General features: G+C 42.3%; 1 protein-coding gene across 2 annotated transcripts in view; it reads left to right on the top strand.

Moving 5' to 3' along the window:
* TFCP2L1 (transcription factor CP2 like 1) overlaps window positions 1–17258 on the top strand; it is a 38104-nt gene that overhangs the window by 11282 nt on the left and 9564 nt on the right. The window contains exons 3-12 of one of the 2 annotated variants that reach the window (XM_052792859.1): window positions 7794–7870; window positions 9488–9593; window positions 9866–9972; window positions 10589–10741; window positions 11631–11741; window positions 13466–13557; window positions 14976–15024; window positions 15121–15214; window positions 16110–16200; window positions 16879–16979. In XM_052792859.1, the coding sequence (XP_052648819.1) occupies window positions 7794–7870; window positions 9488–9593; window positions 9866–9972; window positions 10589–10741; window positions 11631–11741; window positions 13466–13557; window positions 14976–15024; window positions 15121–15214; window positions 16110–16200; window positions 16879–16979 (981 nt within the window). Of the gene's footprint in view, window positions 1–7793; window positions 7871–8881; window positions 9049–9487; window positions 9594–9865; window positions 9973–10588; window positions 10742–11630; window positions 11742–13465; window positions 13558–14975; window positions 15025–15120; window positions 15215–16109; window positions 16201–16878; window positions 16980–17258 lie in introns of those variants that run through there. The other variant, XM_052792861.1, reaches the window with a different exon arrangement.

The raw sequence follows: 17258 nt of genomic DNA, 5'->3' as shown, positions 1-17258 counted from the left end.
ATGAAATTCAAAGGGGATTGTGAACTTGCTGGATTGTAGCCTGTGCACAACTCCTACTGAAAGCCCCTAGACTGCATTTCGTTCTCCCACTTCCATAAATCTTCAATATCTGTGAACGAAGGAAGTGCTCAGAAGTTCCTCTGAGTATAGTGAGAAGTAAGAGAGTATCTGTAAGATTTTTTCCTTATATTCCATGTCATGTTTTTACTTTCCCTCATTATCCATATCTACTTTGAGATTCCTGTAATTATGACAGTGAAATTTTTGCCTGTCATCTTACAGCATTGGATGTTTGTATCAATGTACCTATCAATCTGAGATGTGGAGATTTCCCAATTAGATTTCTCTAATTTGCAGTGTCCTAAAAGATCACATTTTCGGTAGCAATAAGAAGCTTGAGAAATACTGTAGTTTTGATATGATTAACTGTTTTTATAGGAGTAATAGGTGACACTTTTTTTCTAGAGAGGCTGGAAAAACCCGCCTTTTTTTTCCCTTTGCTTCCTACCAACCATTTATTGTGTGTTCTGGAAACTAGACAGCAAGTACTTGAGTAGTGAGATTCCTCTTGTCCTAGCTCCATGCCACGTTTGTAACCGGTGTCAAAGGTACAGTCTGCTTTGATGGGATGGTTGCCAATCACATCGTCTCCCCTGCTTTGTGGTAGGCACTGGCTGAGTAGCCTTGTGTGGTAGTGGGACTTTCTTTCTCCCAGTTTTTTACTGCAGAAACATGGTGGAGGAAGCGACTTACCTGAGGGCACGAGGGAGCTGCTGGGTGGGGTCGGGAGTCGTACTCAGCTCTTCTGCATCCCTCTTCAGCACCCCTACCTGGGACCATTCTTCTTACTTATCTGAAACTCAAGTAAATATTACACACAAAGCTACTCTTACAGAGCTATAAAATCTGTTGTCCAAATTGACTTAGAACAGGTTGAAACCAGAAAAAGCCTGTATTTTTTACTTACACAGAGGGGGCTGAGGTTTTCTGAGCTGGACAGATGTGACTAAGATAGTCCTGGGTGTTTCAAGTACATGCTAGAGAAGTGGAAATACAGGAAGAAATTATTTTCACAGGGCAGATATTTTTTCAGCTTTCCATCAGAAGTCCATAATTTCTTCACTGATTAATTTGTATTAAAAATCAAAGTTTATACCATGGCTTAGATTATGTGGAGTCCAACAAAGTGGATGAGGTCTATGCAAGAGAAGCCCAAGTACACGCAGTGAACTTAGCAACTGTGTCTACTGGCTGCTTTCGTGTCCTTGATTCAAAGTTAGACTCTATTCTTAGAGGAATTAAATGTACATCCCTCTCTTTTGAGTGGAAACCACTGTAAATGAGTGTTTCTGTTAGTGCCTGTTAGCTATGAAGTGTCACCACTGTAAAATAGGCCATCTTCAAAAGTCTGGGAAGATTAAGGCTCGGCCAAATGTTCATATAGTAAATAAGCACTGAAATTTTCCTCGAGCAAACTTGGCTCCGAGGCATGTGTTTGGCTTTCCAACAAGAAAGAAGTAGGGAAAGAGAAAGAAGAGGACAAAGAAACCCCCTCGAGTTGGGAGCAGATTGTAAAAGGAGGGAAAACATAGGAAGAGACATGATGACAGTGAAGCTCTATGGTGTAGTAGTAGAATTAGTAGTTATGAAGTGGTCTGCTGCGTTCTTGTAAGTCTTGCTACCCTGGTGGTAGTGGCAAGTAGGGTAGGTATCCTCGGTGTTGGACTTAGATGGATAGCTTTGCTACAAAGGGAAACAGGCAGGAGGCAGGTGAAGGGCAAGACTGTGAATGCTAAAGCAAGGCATGTGTAAATTTTGGTTCTTATTGCCACAGTATAAGCAAGTTCAGAAGGGGACAATACAAAAGAGGAGTGTGTGAGCATTGATACAGATACAATCTGGACACTGAACACCAGAAACTGGGAAGATGCAGCCAGGAAAGGGCTGGCTGTACTCATCCTGCTCCATCTCTGGGTGCTTATAACTGGGTGCTGTGTTGAAGATGAGATGTGGGGCAAGACGGGCCTGCAGTGTCAGGATGGCTCTTGTGTTCCTTTTGCATTTCCTGGCCCACAGTTGGTCCTCCTTTGCAGGATTTCCATGTTCCTAGCATAGTGGGAGCTTTCAGGGTGGCCTATTGTGTAGCTGGTGAATGCATAATATCTACTGGATAAACATCTCCTACAGCATCTTGTCAAATGAGGCTGCAGCAAGCAACTGCAGAATATCCACTGCCATTTGTGGCCCAGGGAGGGAGGATTCTGCCCTTGCTCCTTGTCCTGCAGAATGTCTGCGCACAGGACATTTCAGCAAGTCTTATGCTAAGTTTTATTTTTGCTTTTGTCTGGCTAAAAAGGTGTGGGCAATCAAGCATGCAAGTTCAGATGCCAGCTCTGTCACTCTTGCCTGTTTACCCTGGGGGTTCATTAATCTTTCTTGTCAGAAAAAATTTTTGTGTGTGCCTGATGCCCTGAATAGTTGCATTTGGCTGTTTCAAAGGTGATCCTCCTGCCTGCTGGATGTGCTTTGGTTTGGGAGGATAAATGCTTTCTTTTTTTTCCTCCCCCTCCTTCTGCGTGCTGCATTTGACTGTCAGCATTCCTTTGCCTTTATCTGTGCACTATTTAGGATGTCCATATAAAGTTGCTAAATGGAATTTTTATTGGCCAGCTTGGCTTAATAATCAAACAGTTTCCAGGCTGGTTCTGTCTAGTGCTGTGTGGATCCATTCTGAGAAAGAGGACTCACAGTGGTTTTTTTTCTTTCCACAGACTCTTGTTGGGGATATGGTTTAGTCTCAGGTTAGGGTTTAATTAATTGCTGGAAAGGCAAGCAGACTACTTGGCTAGATTAAGTAAGGCCTGAGTCATATTGGTCTGGAACATCAGCATCCTAATTGGAAATTAGTGTATTGTATCGGTGTATCGTGCAGAAAACCACAAAATGCATAGTGCAAGTGGCCCCTGAAACATAACACCAAAACAAAAAAAAGCAAACAGGATATTGTGGTTGTGTAGCAAATAATCTTTGAACGAAATGTAACTTTGAGCTTGAAATAATGATAATCTTCTGTAATCAGAAATTGCCTGAAATTCCTGATGGCTGACTAAATTCCAACAATGGAAATCAGTTAAGATGTTATGGTTTGTACCTTCTGAGTGAGTGAAAGCGTTCCTGTGTTGAACTAAATTATTTTTTATCCATAGCAAATTGGTGACTTTCAGTTCTTTTGTCCCCAAACTAAGTGGTCCTGCCTGCATTTAATGTGCATTAATTACCAAAGACAATAAAACTTTAAAAAGTAAACAGTCTATAAATCCTCTTTAAGATAGATGCAATTGCTTTATGAATCACCAAGCAGGAACTCTCTGGACCTGGGTGGTTACTACTTTGCTGGATACTACTCTTGTTTGTAAAGCAGAGTTGCTCAAACTCTAGCCTAGGAGGAGATTGCATAAATTTGCTGTTGCTCAGGGAATGTCTGTTCAAAATACAAATTACAGCGTATCATCACCCACCCAGGTTTTTATTGGTGCCCCTGAAGCTTTCAGTGAAGCTGGGAGACAAATTGCATCTCAGGAATTTACTGTGGTTTTCTAAATATTTATTACTGTTCTGTTCTCTGCCTGAGGTAGGGAAGAAGGGTTGTGGCAAGCTCTGTGCGAGGGGAGCACCGGGTCGCGCAGGCAGGCAGGCAGGAGGCTGCTTTGGCCTCAGCTGTGCTGGGGATTTGCTTGCAAAATGTCCTCTTCATTTCAGGTAGTGGCAGAGATGCTTCAGATGCCCTAGTGTGCTTGTGTCCGATATTACGACGTGACCAGAGACCAGGCTGGTCACCAGCTTTGAAGTTATCTTGAACCCGTGTTGCCTGTGGTGGTGCAGCTATGGCCAATGTTGAGAGCGTGGAAGGAAGAGGGTTTCAGCAAGCTGCTGGCCTTTAGCACTGGGTTTAAGTCTAACATTCAGTAATGTTGAACATCATCCTGGTAAAGGGGGACTGCTCTAAAACTGCTACCACTGCTCTCCTAGCCACAGATGTTTTCTTCAGGCTCTTCCTTCCATCTGAGCCCAGTGGATGTTAAACCCTTGTCAGCCGAGGACCAGATACTGCCCTGGTCAAGGTCAGACCATTCAGTCAAATCACTGGAGAGTCTCAGCATCTGTACCCTTTGCCCCTGTCTCCAGCTTTACCACCAAGCATTGACTTGGAAAGATGTAGGCTAACCTATATTCATCTGTATTTTCATTTGGGGCAGATGGACAAACTCAGTGTAGGGGAACTCTATATTTCAGCTGTATGTTTTGGGCTTAGCTAGGTGCAGTCTGTGTTGGGAGCTGGGAATACAGTTTGCTTTAGTCACACTTGTACCCACATTTCTTTACAGATTTAGATACCTGAGTAAGAATGATCTGTTACTGATTTAGTTTTAGCAGAAAATTGTCAGTCTATGACTGCTAGTGCTGGTGAGTCAGTGATGCAGGATTCGTATGTGATCTGTGTACCAGAGCCTTGAGTGACTTCTTCGCCCTCTTTGTCGCCAGGGGGAGTTCAGCTTTCTTCTGATTAGGTCACTATTATTCACTTTATTTTACAAAGGGATCTTGTTTTAATATCCAAGTACTGATTCTTTAGGTCTTTTTTTCCCTGCAATTGTTACAATTGCAGGGCTGAGATTGTAATTCACTATTTCAGGAGTTTTGCTGGTAGTGATGGTGGAAAACATAGGGTAAACAAGGTTTGGAAGGTATTTTTCAAGGAAAAAATATAATCCAAGCAGTTTGATGCTATAAAAGTACAAGTATCTGAATGCTGTCCATGCTATACCAATGAATTATGGGTACCATTAACCACAAAGCAATGAATTTGCTGGAATAAGTTGTAGGGAGAATGATTTTTTTTTTTTTTTTTTTTTTTTCAAAATCAATACCAAAACATTTATATATAAAGGAATTGTGAAGAATTAGGACCAAATTCTCACTGACAGGGCTCCACAGAGAGGGAAATAAACTTCATGTTTTCTGAAGCTTGGCTGGGAGCAGTCTTGTTTTGATAACAGTCCTGTGTAGTAACTGGAGTGAAACATTCAGAGGTCAAGGGGAAAGCAGTTAGCATAAAATACCATTTTGACTGAGGTTTTTCATGGCGTAAACCGAGTTCCAGGGCTTACATCAGATGACCCGTATATCTTTCATCAAAGCATTTTATTTCCTCTTTGGCTTTCCATTTAATATTAACTCTGTCTCCACTACAGTCTCTTTTTTTACCAGTGGGCAGAATCTGTTTCTAACTTCATCCAAGGTGAATCACTCCTGTCAGGAGGACATGTGCAGTGCCTGCTGTGTGCAAGGTTGCATTATTGTTCCTATCCCATGCAAGTGGCTGGAAAATGCATGCTGCAGAGTTTTTTGAGTGCTTGATGCTAGTTTGAAAGGAACGTGGCTAATGTTTTTATGCCCATTATTTTCTTTTCTCATTGGAATTTCAAATAAGCAAATCAGGCTCACCAAAGAGTAGGAGGGTATCAGTGCACAAAGGTGTCCCAAAAACCTGCTCATTCCTGAGATACCTGCTGAATGGCTAGAAGTGCTTGTGGTTCTACCATTGCCTTCCTCTATACCACAGCTCATGCCACTTAATTTCTCTGTCCCTGTTACCCCATCTGAGTACAGTCTTAGATATATTTTACCGTCTCTTGGATGCTCATGGTCTCAAATCCTAAATTAATTTTCTGTAATGATTAATTAGCCTCATATTTGCATGGGAATGAACTGTAAGTGCAAGAGATGCTTGGCTGTGTAAATTTGTTTGAGGCAATGAACTGTATCACTCTATAGCTTGTGAAATGTATCCCCGAACTGAGCCATTGAGCAGCGGAGTACTTCATACAAAGTAGGTACACTTGTACAACATATACAGAGGTACATAGTACAACAGACGTGGCTCTTAGGGAAGTGGTTTAGTGGTGTACTTGGTAGTGCTAGGTTAACCGTTGGACTCGATGATCTTAAGGGTCTTTTCTGACCTAAATCATTCTGTGATTCTACGAGAGAAAACCAGTTTTGTGAACCTGAGCCTGTTCTTTGTATGCGAATGCAACAGTATTGATTATGTGGGGAGATATGTACATCTCTCTAAAAACTGCCAAGTGAACAATATTAACGCGTATCAGTGGGAACATTAGAAAGTCTGTTGAGTTAAAGTGTGGAAGACCTCAATTTGAGGACCGTGGTTTACAAAATCCACTTTCGTTGTCCGGCAATCTTCAAAGGAAGGTCACTGTTGTCATTTTGGTTTACTTATGCGCAGAGATGGGTTAATACCTATGCATGTTTCCAGTGCTTAATTTGGTACTTCAGATGTTTTATTCCCCCCTCCCCCCTGCCCTAAGCCACTTGCTGGATTCAAGGGTCACTTCCTGTTTGCGGAACTCCTGTTGACATCAGTAGGAGTGTTGTGCAAACATTTGGGGCTTCAATATGGCCTCTCTTGTCCTTTCTTTTTTTTCGTTTTTCTGCCAGCCAGCTGAATAAGCACGATGATCCCTGTGCTCTAGTGATATGCTCTGTACTCACACGGGCAACCAGAAGAACTGGGATTCCCAAAAGGGAATCTGCCTGAAACACGGTGCCTTTCTGACACATCTGCTGTCATAAGTCTTCTGTTTCTAGATCCAGATCCAGACATGTAGCATTTTTTGTCTCTGCTGGTAGCAGCTGCTTAGAGGGAGATATATCTGCTTTGTAGTTTTCTGCAGGGCCAGTTCTGCGGAGATACTGGTGGAGCCAGAAAACCCAAACTGATCTCCTTGGTGCCTGCCTTGTCATACCCTGTACATTTTTCAGTAAAAGGGAGGATGGCAAGATGAACAAGAAAAAGTAGCTATAAAGTATTATACGTATGCTCCGTTAATTCTAATGCTCCTGTCCTGCCTCTGTATGAGCTGTAGGTTTATTTTAAAGAGTTGGTCCTCTACAATGAGCTTTTGTGCTGTCTTAGCCATTTGTGCATAAGGTATCAAGACATCAGTCTCCTTTGTCTGCTGTCAGCCTTGGAGGGAGATATTATTTCAAAAACCAGTTAGCTAAATCCTACTAAAGTGGCTAAATTCCTTATGCTGGGGTGGCATGGGTGGGGTGGTGGTGGCGGCGGCGGTGGTAGCGGCGGTGGGGTGCTGGAGTATGAATTCTCTTCCCGGAGTTGGTCCTTGCATATGCTGTAATACCCATTGCTGCTTCCACACACATATCTGAAGGAGTATTTATGCCCTGGGCAGCCACGTTCAAGGCCTTGTGGAAAAAATCTTATATTTCTGGTTCACCAAAACACCTTACAGGCCTGACTGCTCTCTGAAGAAGGCAAGATTTTGCCCAAGTTGCTGTCCTCTGCAGAATAGTGCCTAGACCTGTTGTGCCAGCAGCTCTTCACACAACCATTGCTTCAGCAGAAGGGACAGACAAAGACAGTGCTGTTACAGCCACGTGACACGGGGGTTACAACTGCCTCGAACACCTTGGTGACTTTCTCAAGGGTGACCAGAAAACTGTAGCAGCCCCAGGAGACAGACTATGATCGATGCCCTAAGTGAGAGATTTTAGCTGCCAAAAGAAAAACTTTTCCCTCAGATTTCTGCTGTGCTTTAGTGCCTACTTGATTACTGGGGCAAATGCATTATGTTACCAAAAATGAGCTTTCCCTGATCAAACGTATGCTTTATTAGCCACGTAAATGCCAGCATGACTCTCTCATTGCTACAACATATTAAACACCTTGGAAATGTTTCCTTAAACTCTAGGTCAGTCTTATGAAATCCGTCTACTTGAGAATAGGAAATTGGGAGAGTTTCAAGATTTAAACACAAAATATGTAAAGGTAAGGAGAAATATAGATTTCTTTTCTTCCTGCTACTACGTACAGCCTCTAATGAAGGGCCTGACCTTGCTCACACTGAGACAATGGAAAATACTTTGCCATTGTTTTTAATGGGAGCAGGGCTGATGGAGTTGTTGAGTGCTAGTTTCACGGGACTATGCAGCTTGGCTTTACAGGGCTTCAGGGGAACCTTTATCCTCTTTGTGGTCATGATCCCAGAGTTTCACTGTGAATATTGGGTTCAGGGGAATCCCAAAGTTCAGAGGTGAACATGGTCAAAACTGCTGAGAGGCAGACTTGTCTCCCTTCTTAACCCCAGCAACACGCCTGGGTTGTTACATGTCAAATGGAGGACCCCGGTGTTTACATCGTTCTGCCATGCAGATTCTGCATAGCTCCAGTTTACTTTGGTAATGGGCATAATTATGAACTTACAGAACTTGATTGTTTGGTTTGGGGGATTTTTTTTCTTGTTCCCCCCCTCCCAAAACAGTTCAAATTCAAAAACTTTGGTTCGGACCTTGGTTCTGGATCCAACCTTCAAGCCTTCCTCTCCCCAATTCTTGGCTGTTTTGCCTCAGGATTTCTTTTGAGAAGTGGGGACTAGCTGCAAAATTTGGATTCCAATCTGGATTTCAAATGTTGTCCAAGTTTAGGCAGTTCCCTATTTGTCTTCTGGCCCATTTCAGGAAGCATGTGATTGGGATTTTCAATGTCATTGGGATCCCAATTTTGCAGGCATTCCCACTGTGGCTTGCTTGCTTCTTGGAGCTAGGGTTTGATTTGGGTGTTTCTCAGGTTCATTGGCAAAAATTGCTCACTCATTTGATATGGCAGTCCCCAGCAGGAGCATGGACTTGAGAAACTGGGATGTAAGGGGTCATTAACTCATGCAAGCGTAGCACTCTGAATATACAAAAGGATATATTAGTTAGGAGTACTTTGGACTTGTTTGCCCTGGGGATTGCCCTTATTCCAGCCTTTTTTCTCCAGTTATTGATATGGCTGCACCATTGCAGACCAGAGATGAAAATTCTCCTGTTACAGAAGCCTTCCTATTCTACACTTGTTTAACTACACTGGGGCAAATCCAATGGCTGGCTCTTAATGGCTGGAATCAAGTTTAATTCCCACTGACAAGGTGTCTGGGCATGTCAGCTCCACCGGTGCAGGGACAGGTGAGCTGGCTTTCACGTTTGCTAATCAGAGTGGGATATACTGGGGTTGGGGCATGGTACAGACATATTAAATATTATCCCCATGTGAGCCATTTTGGGTGTGGAGGCAGTATAGTGATGCTTACATGGCATGACACCTAAGATTAGGTGGACATTGCTATAGTGCTTCCAGACCGAATCCCAGAAAGCTGTTGAGGTCTGCGTTATGCAGCATGGATGTGCCCTGTGAAGGGGGAAGTGTGTTGCTCTCTCACTCAGGGGTCCATTAGGAATTTGATAAACATGGCGATGGGTCTCTTAGGTGGACCCTCTACTCTCCTCATGAATGGGGGTGAGAAACATAACAGATCAGCTTTTGCTTCTACGCTGGAAAACCTAAATCATGTCAAGAGAAGGGCCTCTGGATCACGTTGTTCATCTTGATATCTTTTCTTAACAGAGCATAATTCGTGTAGTTTTCCATGACCGACGCCTGCAGTACACAGAGCATCAGCAGCTTGAGGGCTGGAGGTGGAGTCGGCCTGGGGACCGCATCCTTGATATAGGTGAGACTATTTCATTATGGTTCCTGTGCAGTGTTTGAAAGCGAGATGCTGAATGATGTATGGAGTGTCTGCATGTGTGTTTAGGTTTTTTATATCCTACTCTCTTAGGAATCCTGTATGTCTTTGGGTGGGAAAGAGATCTAGCACTATAGGTCCCAAATAGATATATCATTGGTGGCTTGGCTTTTCACATGCATCTTGTAATTGTATGGAAATGCTTTCTCTTCTTCAATTTTTAATATTTTTAAAATTTTAGGGGTTTTCTTCTACAGATATTCCACTGTCAGTTGGTATCTTGGATCCCAGGGCCAGCCCAACCCAGTTGAACACTGTTGAATTTCTGTGGGATCCATCAAAGAGAGCCTCAGCATTCATTCAGGTGAGAGAAGTGATATTCCTGTGGTAAATACAATGGTGAGATATCTTACAAAGACATGGTGAGATATCTTACAAAGACCTGGTGAGTTAAGCTAGCCAGGACATGAAGGAGAGAGAAAAATACTAATGATAATATACAAACTCAAGTGACAATCATGTATAATTAACTTGTAGGATACTTGCTAAACCAACTTGCTAGCTACTTGCTAGCTTTGGAGTACTACCTGCTACAGCTAGGATCTTCTTTTTTAAAAAAAAATTGATGTTGCTTTCTAAGCATGGGTTTTGTCTGGCGGAAACCGTTCACAACCTGTTAGTTTTGCTTGCTTTCCTCTTTCGTGAGCGTTTCTCATCCCAAACGCCAACCATCTGTTTTTAATCTGTATGTGGGATTTACTTAAGTCAAAGGATGCTTTTCCTGATGCCCTGTTTCTTTCCGGGCTGCTTGTTCTTCTAATTGTTTTGTCCCGAGGAACAGAAATGAAAACATATGAACTCTTCTATCTCTCTTAGTTTCTCGGGAGGAGCCAAAACCTCATGTTCAGGCAAAATCTGAAATTCAGATTTGCACAGCTTCCAACGGTCTCCAGAGATGAGCACAGCTTTTGTTTTGCCAGGTACATTGCATCAGCACAGAATTTACTCCACGGAAACATGGAGGAGAGAAAGGGGTGCCCTTCCGGGTGCAAATCGACACCTTTAAGCAGAATGAAAATGGTGAATACACAGAACACTTGCATTCTGCAAGCTGCCAGATCAAAGTGTTCAAGGTATGAGGTAGTTTTGGCTTTGTCATCAACATAGATTAAGACACAAGAACATGCACAGTTTTTAAATTGTGCAGGAGTGATGCAAATAGCGGAGTAGAACAGACTTTTAACTGGGTATGCTTAAGTTCTTAAACTGGACTCTTGCACACAAAATGACATAAACACTGAACTACACAGCATTTCTAGTTAAATTCAAATGATCCAATTGCTGCACCAAGACTTATGCCAGTCCATTGTGCCTTGAACACTATACAAATACTTGAGATATTTAGGGTATCTGCTGTGTTTTGGTACTCCTAGGCAATCAAGACATTATGGCTTCTTTGATTCAATCCTCCATGTACAATGAGAGTATATCTTGGATATCTTAAATACCCTTTGCTTGTTGCAGCAGAGTTCCTCTCCATGATACCTGGAGGAGAGAAAGCTTCAGAGAGAAAGCATCGCTGAAGCTCCTGATCTGGGCATGGCAGACCTGTAGCCACTTAACAACAAGCTTTTAATTGGTCTGTTTTCTCAAACGATCTCCTGCTCCAGTTTTGCTCCTGTGAGCAGTGTCTTTCCTTTTCCTGGAGAGATGGTACAAATACTAGTTGAGGTGCATAACTCATGGGGCTCATGGTCTGAAATAGTTGGTATCAATTCTCAGGACTGTGGTCAGCCTATTTTGGAATTGCAGTAGGCATTAGTGGGGGATGTTATAGAAACAGCAGAGATGCTTGACTGATTTTTTTTGTCCGGAAAATGCAGATCTGATCTTGTTCCATATGTAGAGTTCCCATAAATCTTAAGGAGACTTTTGTGAACAGATTAGAAAAAAAATCTGTTGGCCTCTGTCTCCAAACTTGTAATACTTCGCATAAGGGAAAGCTTGTGCTTGTGCTTATAGCCTAAAGGAGCAGACAGAAAACAGAAGACTGACAGGGAAAAAATGGAGAAGAAGACCACCCAAGAGAAGGAGAAGTATCAGCCTTCCTATGAGACAACTATTCTCACAGAGGTAAAGTGTTTTAGACATGTCATACTACTTCAACATGTTGGGAGATAGATTTAGGAGAAAATTCAGTCTAACTGAGCCCTGGAGATTGTCTTGTGGAGACACGTATGCCCAAATCTGATTGAAATTGAGAGCAGAGTGAAATTATAAAATGTCTCTCACTGTTGAAGTTTATAAAAGATGCCAAAGTTTCTTATGTTTCAGGGTATAAACCAACCTTTAGCAGCCTAGATTTAAAAGAAATGTTTTCTCCATCTTCTGCCGTGCTCCCAGACATTTGTCATGACACTTAGATGCCAGCTGTATGAGGTATTTTCTTCAGAACTGCCTGGCAAAAGCTCATGTTGGAGATGGGGCACTTTAATAATTTAATCAGACAGCCTATTAATCTGTTCATCTGGTTTTCTGTGAATGTCCTTATGAAGCTACTATTACATACAAGGTCTCAGAAGATTCTGGCTTGTACTCTAGGAATATCTTGAATGTCTTCTATTCTGATGCATCTGGTGTAGAGATGTATGTGTTTCTACCCCTCCATGCCATTACTAAAATGTACATATAAGCTTACCCCAGGCTGCAGGATTACTAAGCAACAGGACTCCCTGTGGGAATGTCTTGTTGTTTGATTTAGTTCTTGTTTTTCTGAAGTGGCTTGCTGGACTTCTAAAAATGAGGGTTTTTTCTTAATTTAAATAAACTTCCTGTTTGTGAGATCCAGTCCCTCCCACTCAATTTTCCTTACATTGCCAGGAGTGACCAGCATGTTTTCTAATTCAACGTGGTGGTGGTTAATGAGGCTTTTGTATACACAGACCTAATTCTACTGAGTTGGCAGATCCCAAACTCTCCCTATGAGCTCTGATGCACTTTGACATATTGCATGGGGAAATGTGGGTTGCCAAAGAGTTAAATATTTGCTAGTGCTTGTGGAGATGATAAAATATTTGCTAGTCTTTGTGAAGATGATAAAACTCCAAAGCTACACTTGTCTTTTTTTTTTTTTTAATTGTTGCAAGCAAGGATACTACAGAGCATTTTCTTGAGCTCTTGGTGGTGAGAGGTTTCACAGGGCTAGACTTCTCCTACAGATTACGGTGGCTTATATTCAGAACAGAGTCACCAATTCTAGCTGGGTTACTCTGGTTTTACACTACTGTAATGGAATATGGAGTTTGACCTACATTTGTGAAGGCTTTTAGTAGCTTTGTGTCTGTCTGTCTATCTTACATTTTCTCCATGTAATGCCCATTTATAACTCAAGCTCTTTGACTAATAGCCAGAGGTTTTAGCAGGCTGGTTCAAATTCTGCTCTTTCACTGGTATAAACCTGAAGCAATGCCACTGGAGCGTATTTGTCACTCTTGCCTGGATTTAATTAGGGATTTATAATTGAGACCAGGGGTATTTCTGTATCGTTGCTGCCTTCAGTCTGAGTTGACTTACTGGCGTTGCTCTGACTTACAGCTGTGCACACTTTGGCCCAGTGTTATTTGGGGACAGGCTTTGTGAAATGGGAGAAATGTGGAATGCACAACTGGAATCAATCTGGCCCCCTGACAGCCCGCTTGGAGAGCAGCGTAGAAAATCCATGGCCTGTCTCCTCCTCCCAGCAGGAGTGATGAGCTGAAGTTAGTGGCGTGGCAACAGCATGAATGTGGTATGAGAGGAGAATTGAATCCTTTATTTCCATCCTTATGAAAGTATCCCTGCTGCCTTTCTTCCAACAGTGCTCTCCCTGGCCAGATGTGCCTTATCAAATGAACAATGCTCCATCTCCAAGCTACAACAGTTCACCCAACAGCTTCAACCTTGGAGATGGGTATGTAACAAATAAATGCTTTATCTTTCCTGTTGATACGGTAGCCTTTGTGTGCATGTGTTTTGTGTGTCCATGCATTTCATACCCTGGAAGAAGAGGTCAAGGACCACCCTTCCCAGAAAGGGGAGAATATTTCCCACAAAGCCTTTTAAGACCTTCCATCCAGGAATTCCCTGTAACGCAGAGTACTCTTTGTATGTCCTCTGCTTATGTGGTGGCTGGGAGGTGAACATCAGAGGACCACCAGGGCAATTCCTGCCATGAATTTCTTCTCTTACTCTTCTGTGGGGGTCAGAGAACACACCATGCCCCGTACCAGCAATTCCCAGTATCTTCTGACAGGAACGTTAGGGGCTTTCAGCCTTCAGCACCTCTTCAGAGTTGGTATTTCTTCCTTCCTTTCTGTCCTGAGGTGGTTTGGGGTGTTGAATTCCCAGTTGAATGGGAAGAAATCCTGTCTGGGGCAAAACAGCCTGGGTTTTGAGAAGCCGTTCCAGAACAAAGGGCTAACAGGAGGCATGTTTAATTCATCAATATAGCTGTCATAAAGAAACAGTTTTAGTGGTCCTGAAACACCCAAGATGACAGCTGATGACAGAAATATACAGCAGGGTCCCTCAGTACTTCTGAGTCCTCCCTGCAACGTACTTTCCCCTAGGAATTTGACGTAGGCCTTTCTTTTCCTTCTCTAGGACTCTGCAGCCTTGTCACCTTCCCACACAGCTTATTAATTAATCAATGTTGTATCACAAATTTTCAATGAGTGACCTCAACCTATGAATAAGGACAAACACTGAAATGACAAAAATTGGTGTTAGTAGAGAGATCTGTTGAGCATTTTCTTCCAGTGGTAGATTATTAACTCTTTGGGAAAATCCTTGACATGTTAAAGTCCTGTCTGTTTTAGGAGGGTTTAGTAGAAATGTAGTTTTGAGTGAGAGTTAAACTGCAATTTACTATGTTTAAGATAACACCAGGGTTGAATTATAAGGTCCTTTATTGAATTTTTGTGAAGAATCATTATTAGACAGTGGATTTAGGGGATTTCTGGCTTGTAGAAATTTTGAGTTCAGCCACTCTGTTGGTCACAACTTCCTTGCTTAGATGGTGTCACGTTAGTGAGTCACCCATATGGAAAAGCTTGAATGAGGTCAGTAGACTGAGTTTTTCTCTCAGTGTTGAGTAGGACCTCAACTGACCAACAAAACGCTCAAATAGAGATTTCTTTTTTTCTTTTTTTTTTCTTTTCTTGGTCCAGATTTTGGACACCTTTTCTAAAATGATAGAGAGAAGAGCCAAGTTGGTATATAACTTGTGACAGTTGAGTCAAATGGAGGAGGGGGAAGAGGAGGGACACTGCAATGTAAAATTTAAAATAATGTTTTTTTTCTCTTCCAACTTTACATAATTTTTTTTAGCAACAGTTCTCCAACCCACCAAGTGGAGCTCCTGCCTCCCAGCAATGATGTAAGTACTTGAGATCATGTTAATGTGGTGCTTTTCTTTTTTAGGACACTGGTGAACAGTTCATTTCAAGACCTTCTTATTCTTTTTGCAATGTAGCATCTCCTTCCTTCTGCTTCTATTCAAGATGCCCAGCAGTGGCTTCATCGTAATAGGTTCTCTCCATTCTGTAGACTCTTCTCAAGTTTTTCGGGTGAGTTTAAACAGTCTAATTATTTTGTCTTTATTCTCTTTTGTGATTGCAGCTCATGCTTCATACCAATAGCATCTGCTGCTGGCCACTGTTGATGGGATCACTGGTCTGATCCAGTGTGGTTGTTCTTTTGTTCTTAGATTAGTCAGCATTTGCCGAAACAGTTTGTAGAAATATAGAATAAGTAAAGATGGAAGAGAGTAAGTTAAGATGGAAGGGACTTCTTGAGTTCATTAGGTGCAACCCCCTGCTTGAAGCAAGTCCAGGGCCTTGTGCAGTTGCATTTGAGTATCCCCAAGGTTGGAAATTCCACAGTGTCTCTAAGCAACCTCTTCAAATACTTCACTACTCTCACAGTGAAAAGGTTTTTCCTTATACCTAATCAGTGCTTCCCATCTTGCATCTTCTGTCTGCTGCCTCTCATCCTGTCCCTGTGCACCTTTGAGAAGAGTCTGGCTCCATCTGCAGCTCCATCTTCACTGTACCCTCCCATTAGGTAGTTGTACACGGCAGTAAGTTGGTGGAAGGGGGAATTGTTAAAGATATTGAAACATTGAGGAGCCTCTCTCTGACTTGCAACATGATTAAATAACCTGGTGAACGTGGGAGTTAGAGAAAATTGGGCCATTTAATGGCCAATGTTAAATATCTAGCTTGTCTCTGAGCTGGCTAGAGTATCTTCCAGTGTAACACTGCTCTTTTGGCAGCTTCTAGCTCTGTTTCACGATGATTGATTTGCAGCATACACCTCTCTGAGTTTGCAACTTCTCTAGGCAAATCTGTCTGATTTAGCTTTGTGGATTCTCTCCCCCTGCCCTTTCCTGCTGCCCATACACACAATTTGGAAGCTAAGATTTGCTTAACTTCTGAAAAAAAATCAATTTGAAATATGTAGGTGCTGACTTACTGAAGATGTCCAAAGAAGATTTTGTTCAAATCTGTGGCCCTGCTGATGGAATTCGGCTCTTTAATGCAATCAAAGGAAGGTTTGTACTTCTTCCTTCCTATTTTTTTGTTATGGCAGCATCCCTTGGTAATTTCAGTGTTAACTAGAAGTTAATCCTGGAGCTGTAGCATTTAGACTTCCTTTCAACACTTCAGAGAGGTCATCTCAGAGGCTGGAGATCACAATGGTATTCAAATCTAAGCACAGCTCAGAAATGTTGCCGAAATGAAGCAGCATAATATGGATCCCCAGTGGTTTGTTTGCTACCAGCTGATAGGTTCCATCCACTTCATGTGAGACACGGCCTACAATACCCTGTCTTGCATCTCCATCACTGGTAACAAACAACAAACCAACCAACCAACCCCTGGAGCCTCAAATGACTCTTAAACTTACTTTTATTGCAATAACATCATAAATTTTACAGCTGGGCAGGATTCAAATCAGTAAAAGCAGGTATGATGAGCTGCTTGGCAAATGCTGTAAACTGTTTATTCTTATCTGATCCTGAAGAGGTTAAGGTGCTCTGCACTGTATCACCACCTCCCAGGGGGCTCTTATAGACCTCCCAAGACATCTAGTCACCAGCATCAAGACTGTCCCTTAGTCGGTTATTTATGCACAGCCTGAATGATTCCATCTGTCATTGTTTGGTAGCTGACTGGAACAATTTTAGATCTACTAAACAACTCAATACTGTTTTTTCAATAATCCTTAGAAATGTAAGGCCCAAGATGACAATTTATGTCTGTCAAGAACCGGAGCAAAACAGGTCCCATCTCCACCAAAAACGAGAAAACGGAGATGGCAGTCTTTGTGGTAAGTTTTTATGTACGGATTTTGTTAAACACTTATCTGGTGAGAATGCTGCCTGAGCTCCTGCATGGGACAGCTTGGTGTCCTGAGTATTTAAAGAGGTCCTATTTATCCTAGTTCTGCCGCTTTGGTTAGTTTCAGGGCTACACATTCCAACTGGTACCATCTGCCTGGGGAACAGACCCAACTTACAAGCTATCTGCAGAATGCTGCGGCAAATTCTCTATTCAGTTCTTAATAGGGACCATAGCATTAAAAACTACCTTCCCATCCACGATTTGC

Source organism: Harpia harpyja, chromosome 7 (assembly GCF_026419915.1).
Source record: "Harpia harpyja isolate bHarHar1 chromosome 7, bHarHar1 primary haplotype, whole genome shotgun sequence".
Lineage (NCBI taxonomy): Eukaryota > Metazoa > Chordata > Aves > Accipitriformes > Accipitridae > Harpia > Harpia harpyja.
Note: the sequence above shows the minus strand (reverse complement) of the source record. Positions and strands in the feature narration are given on the sequence as shown.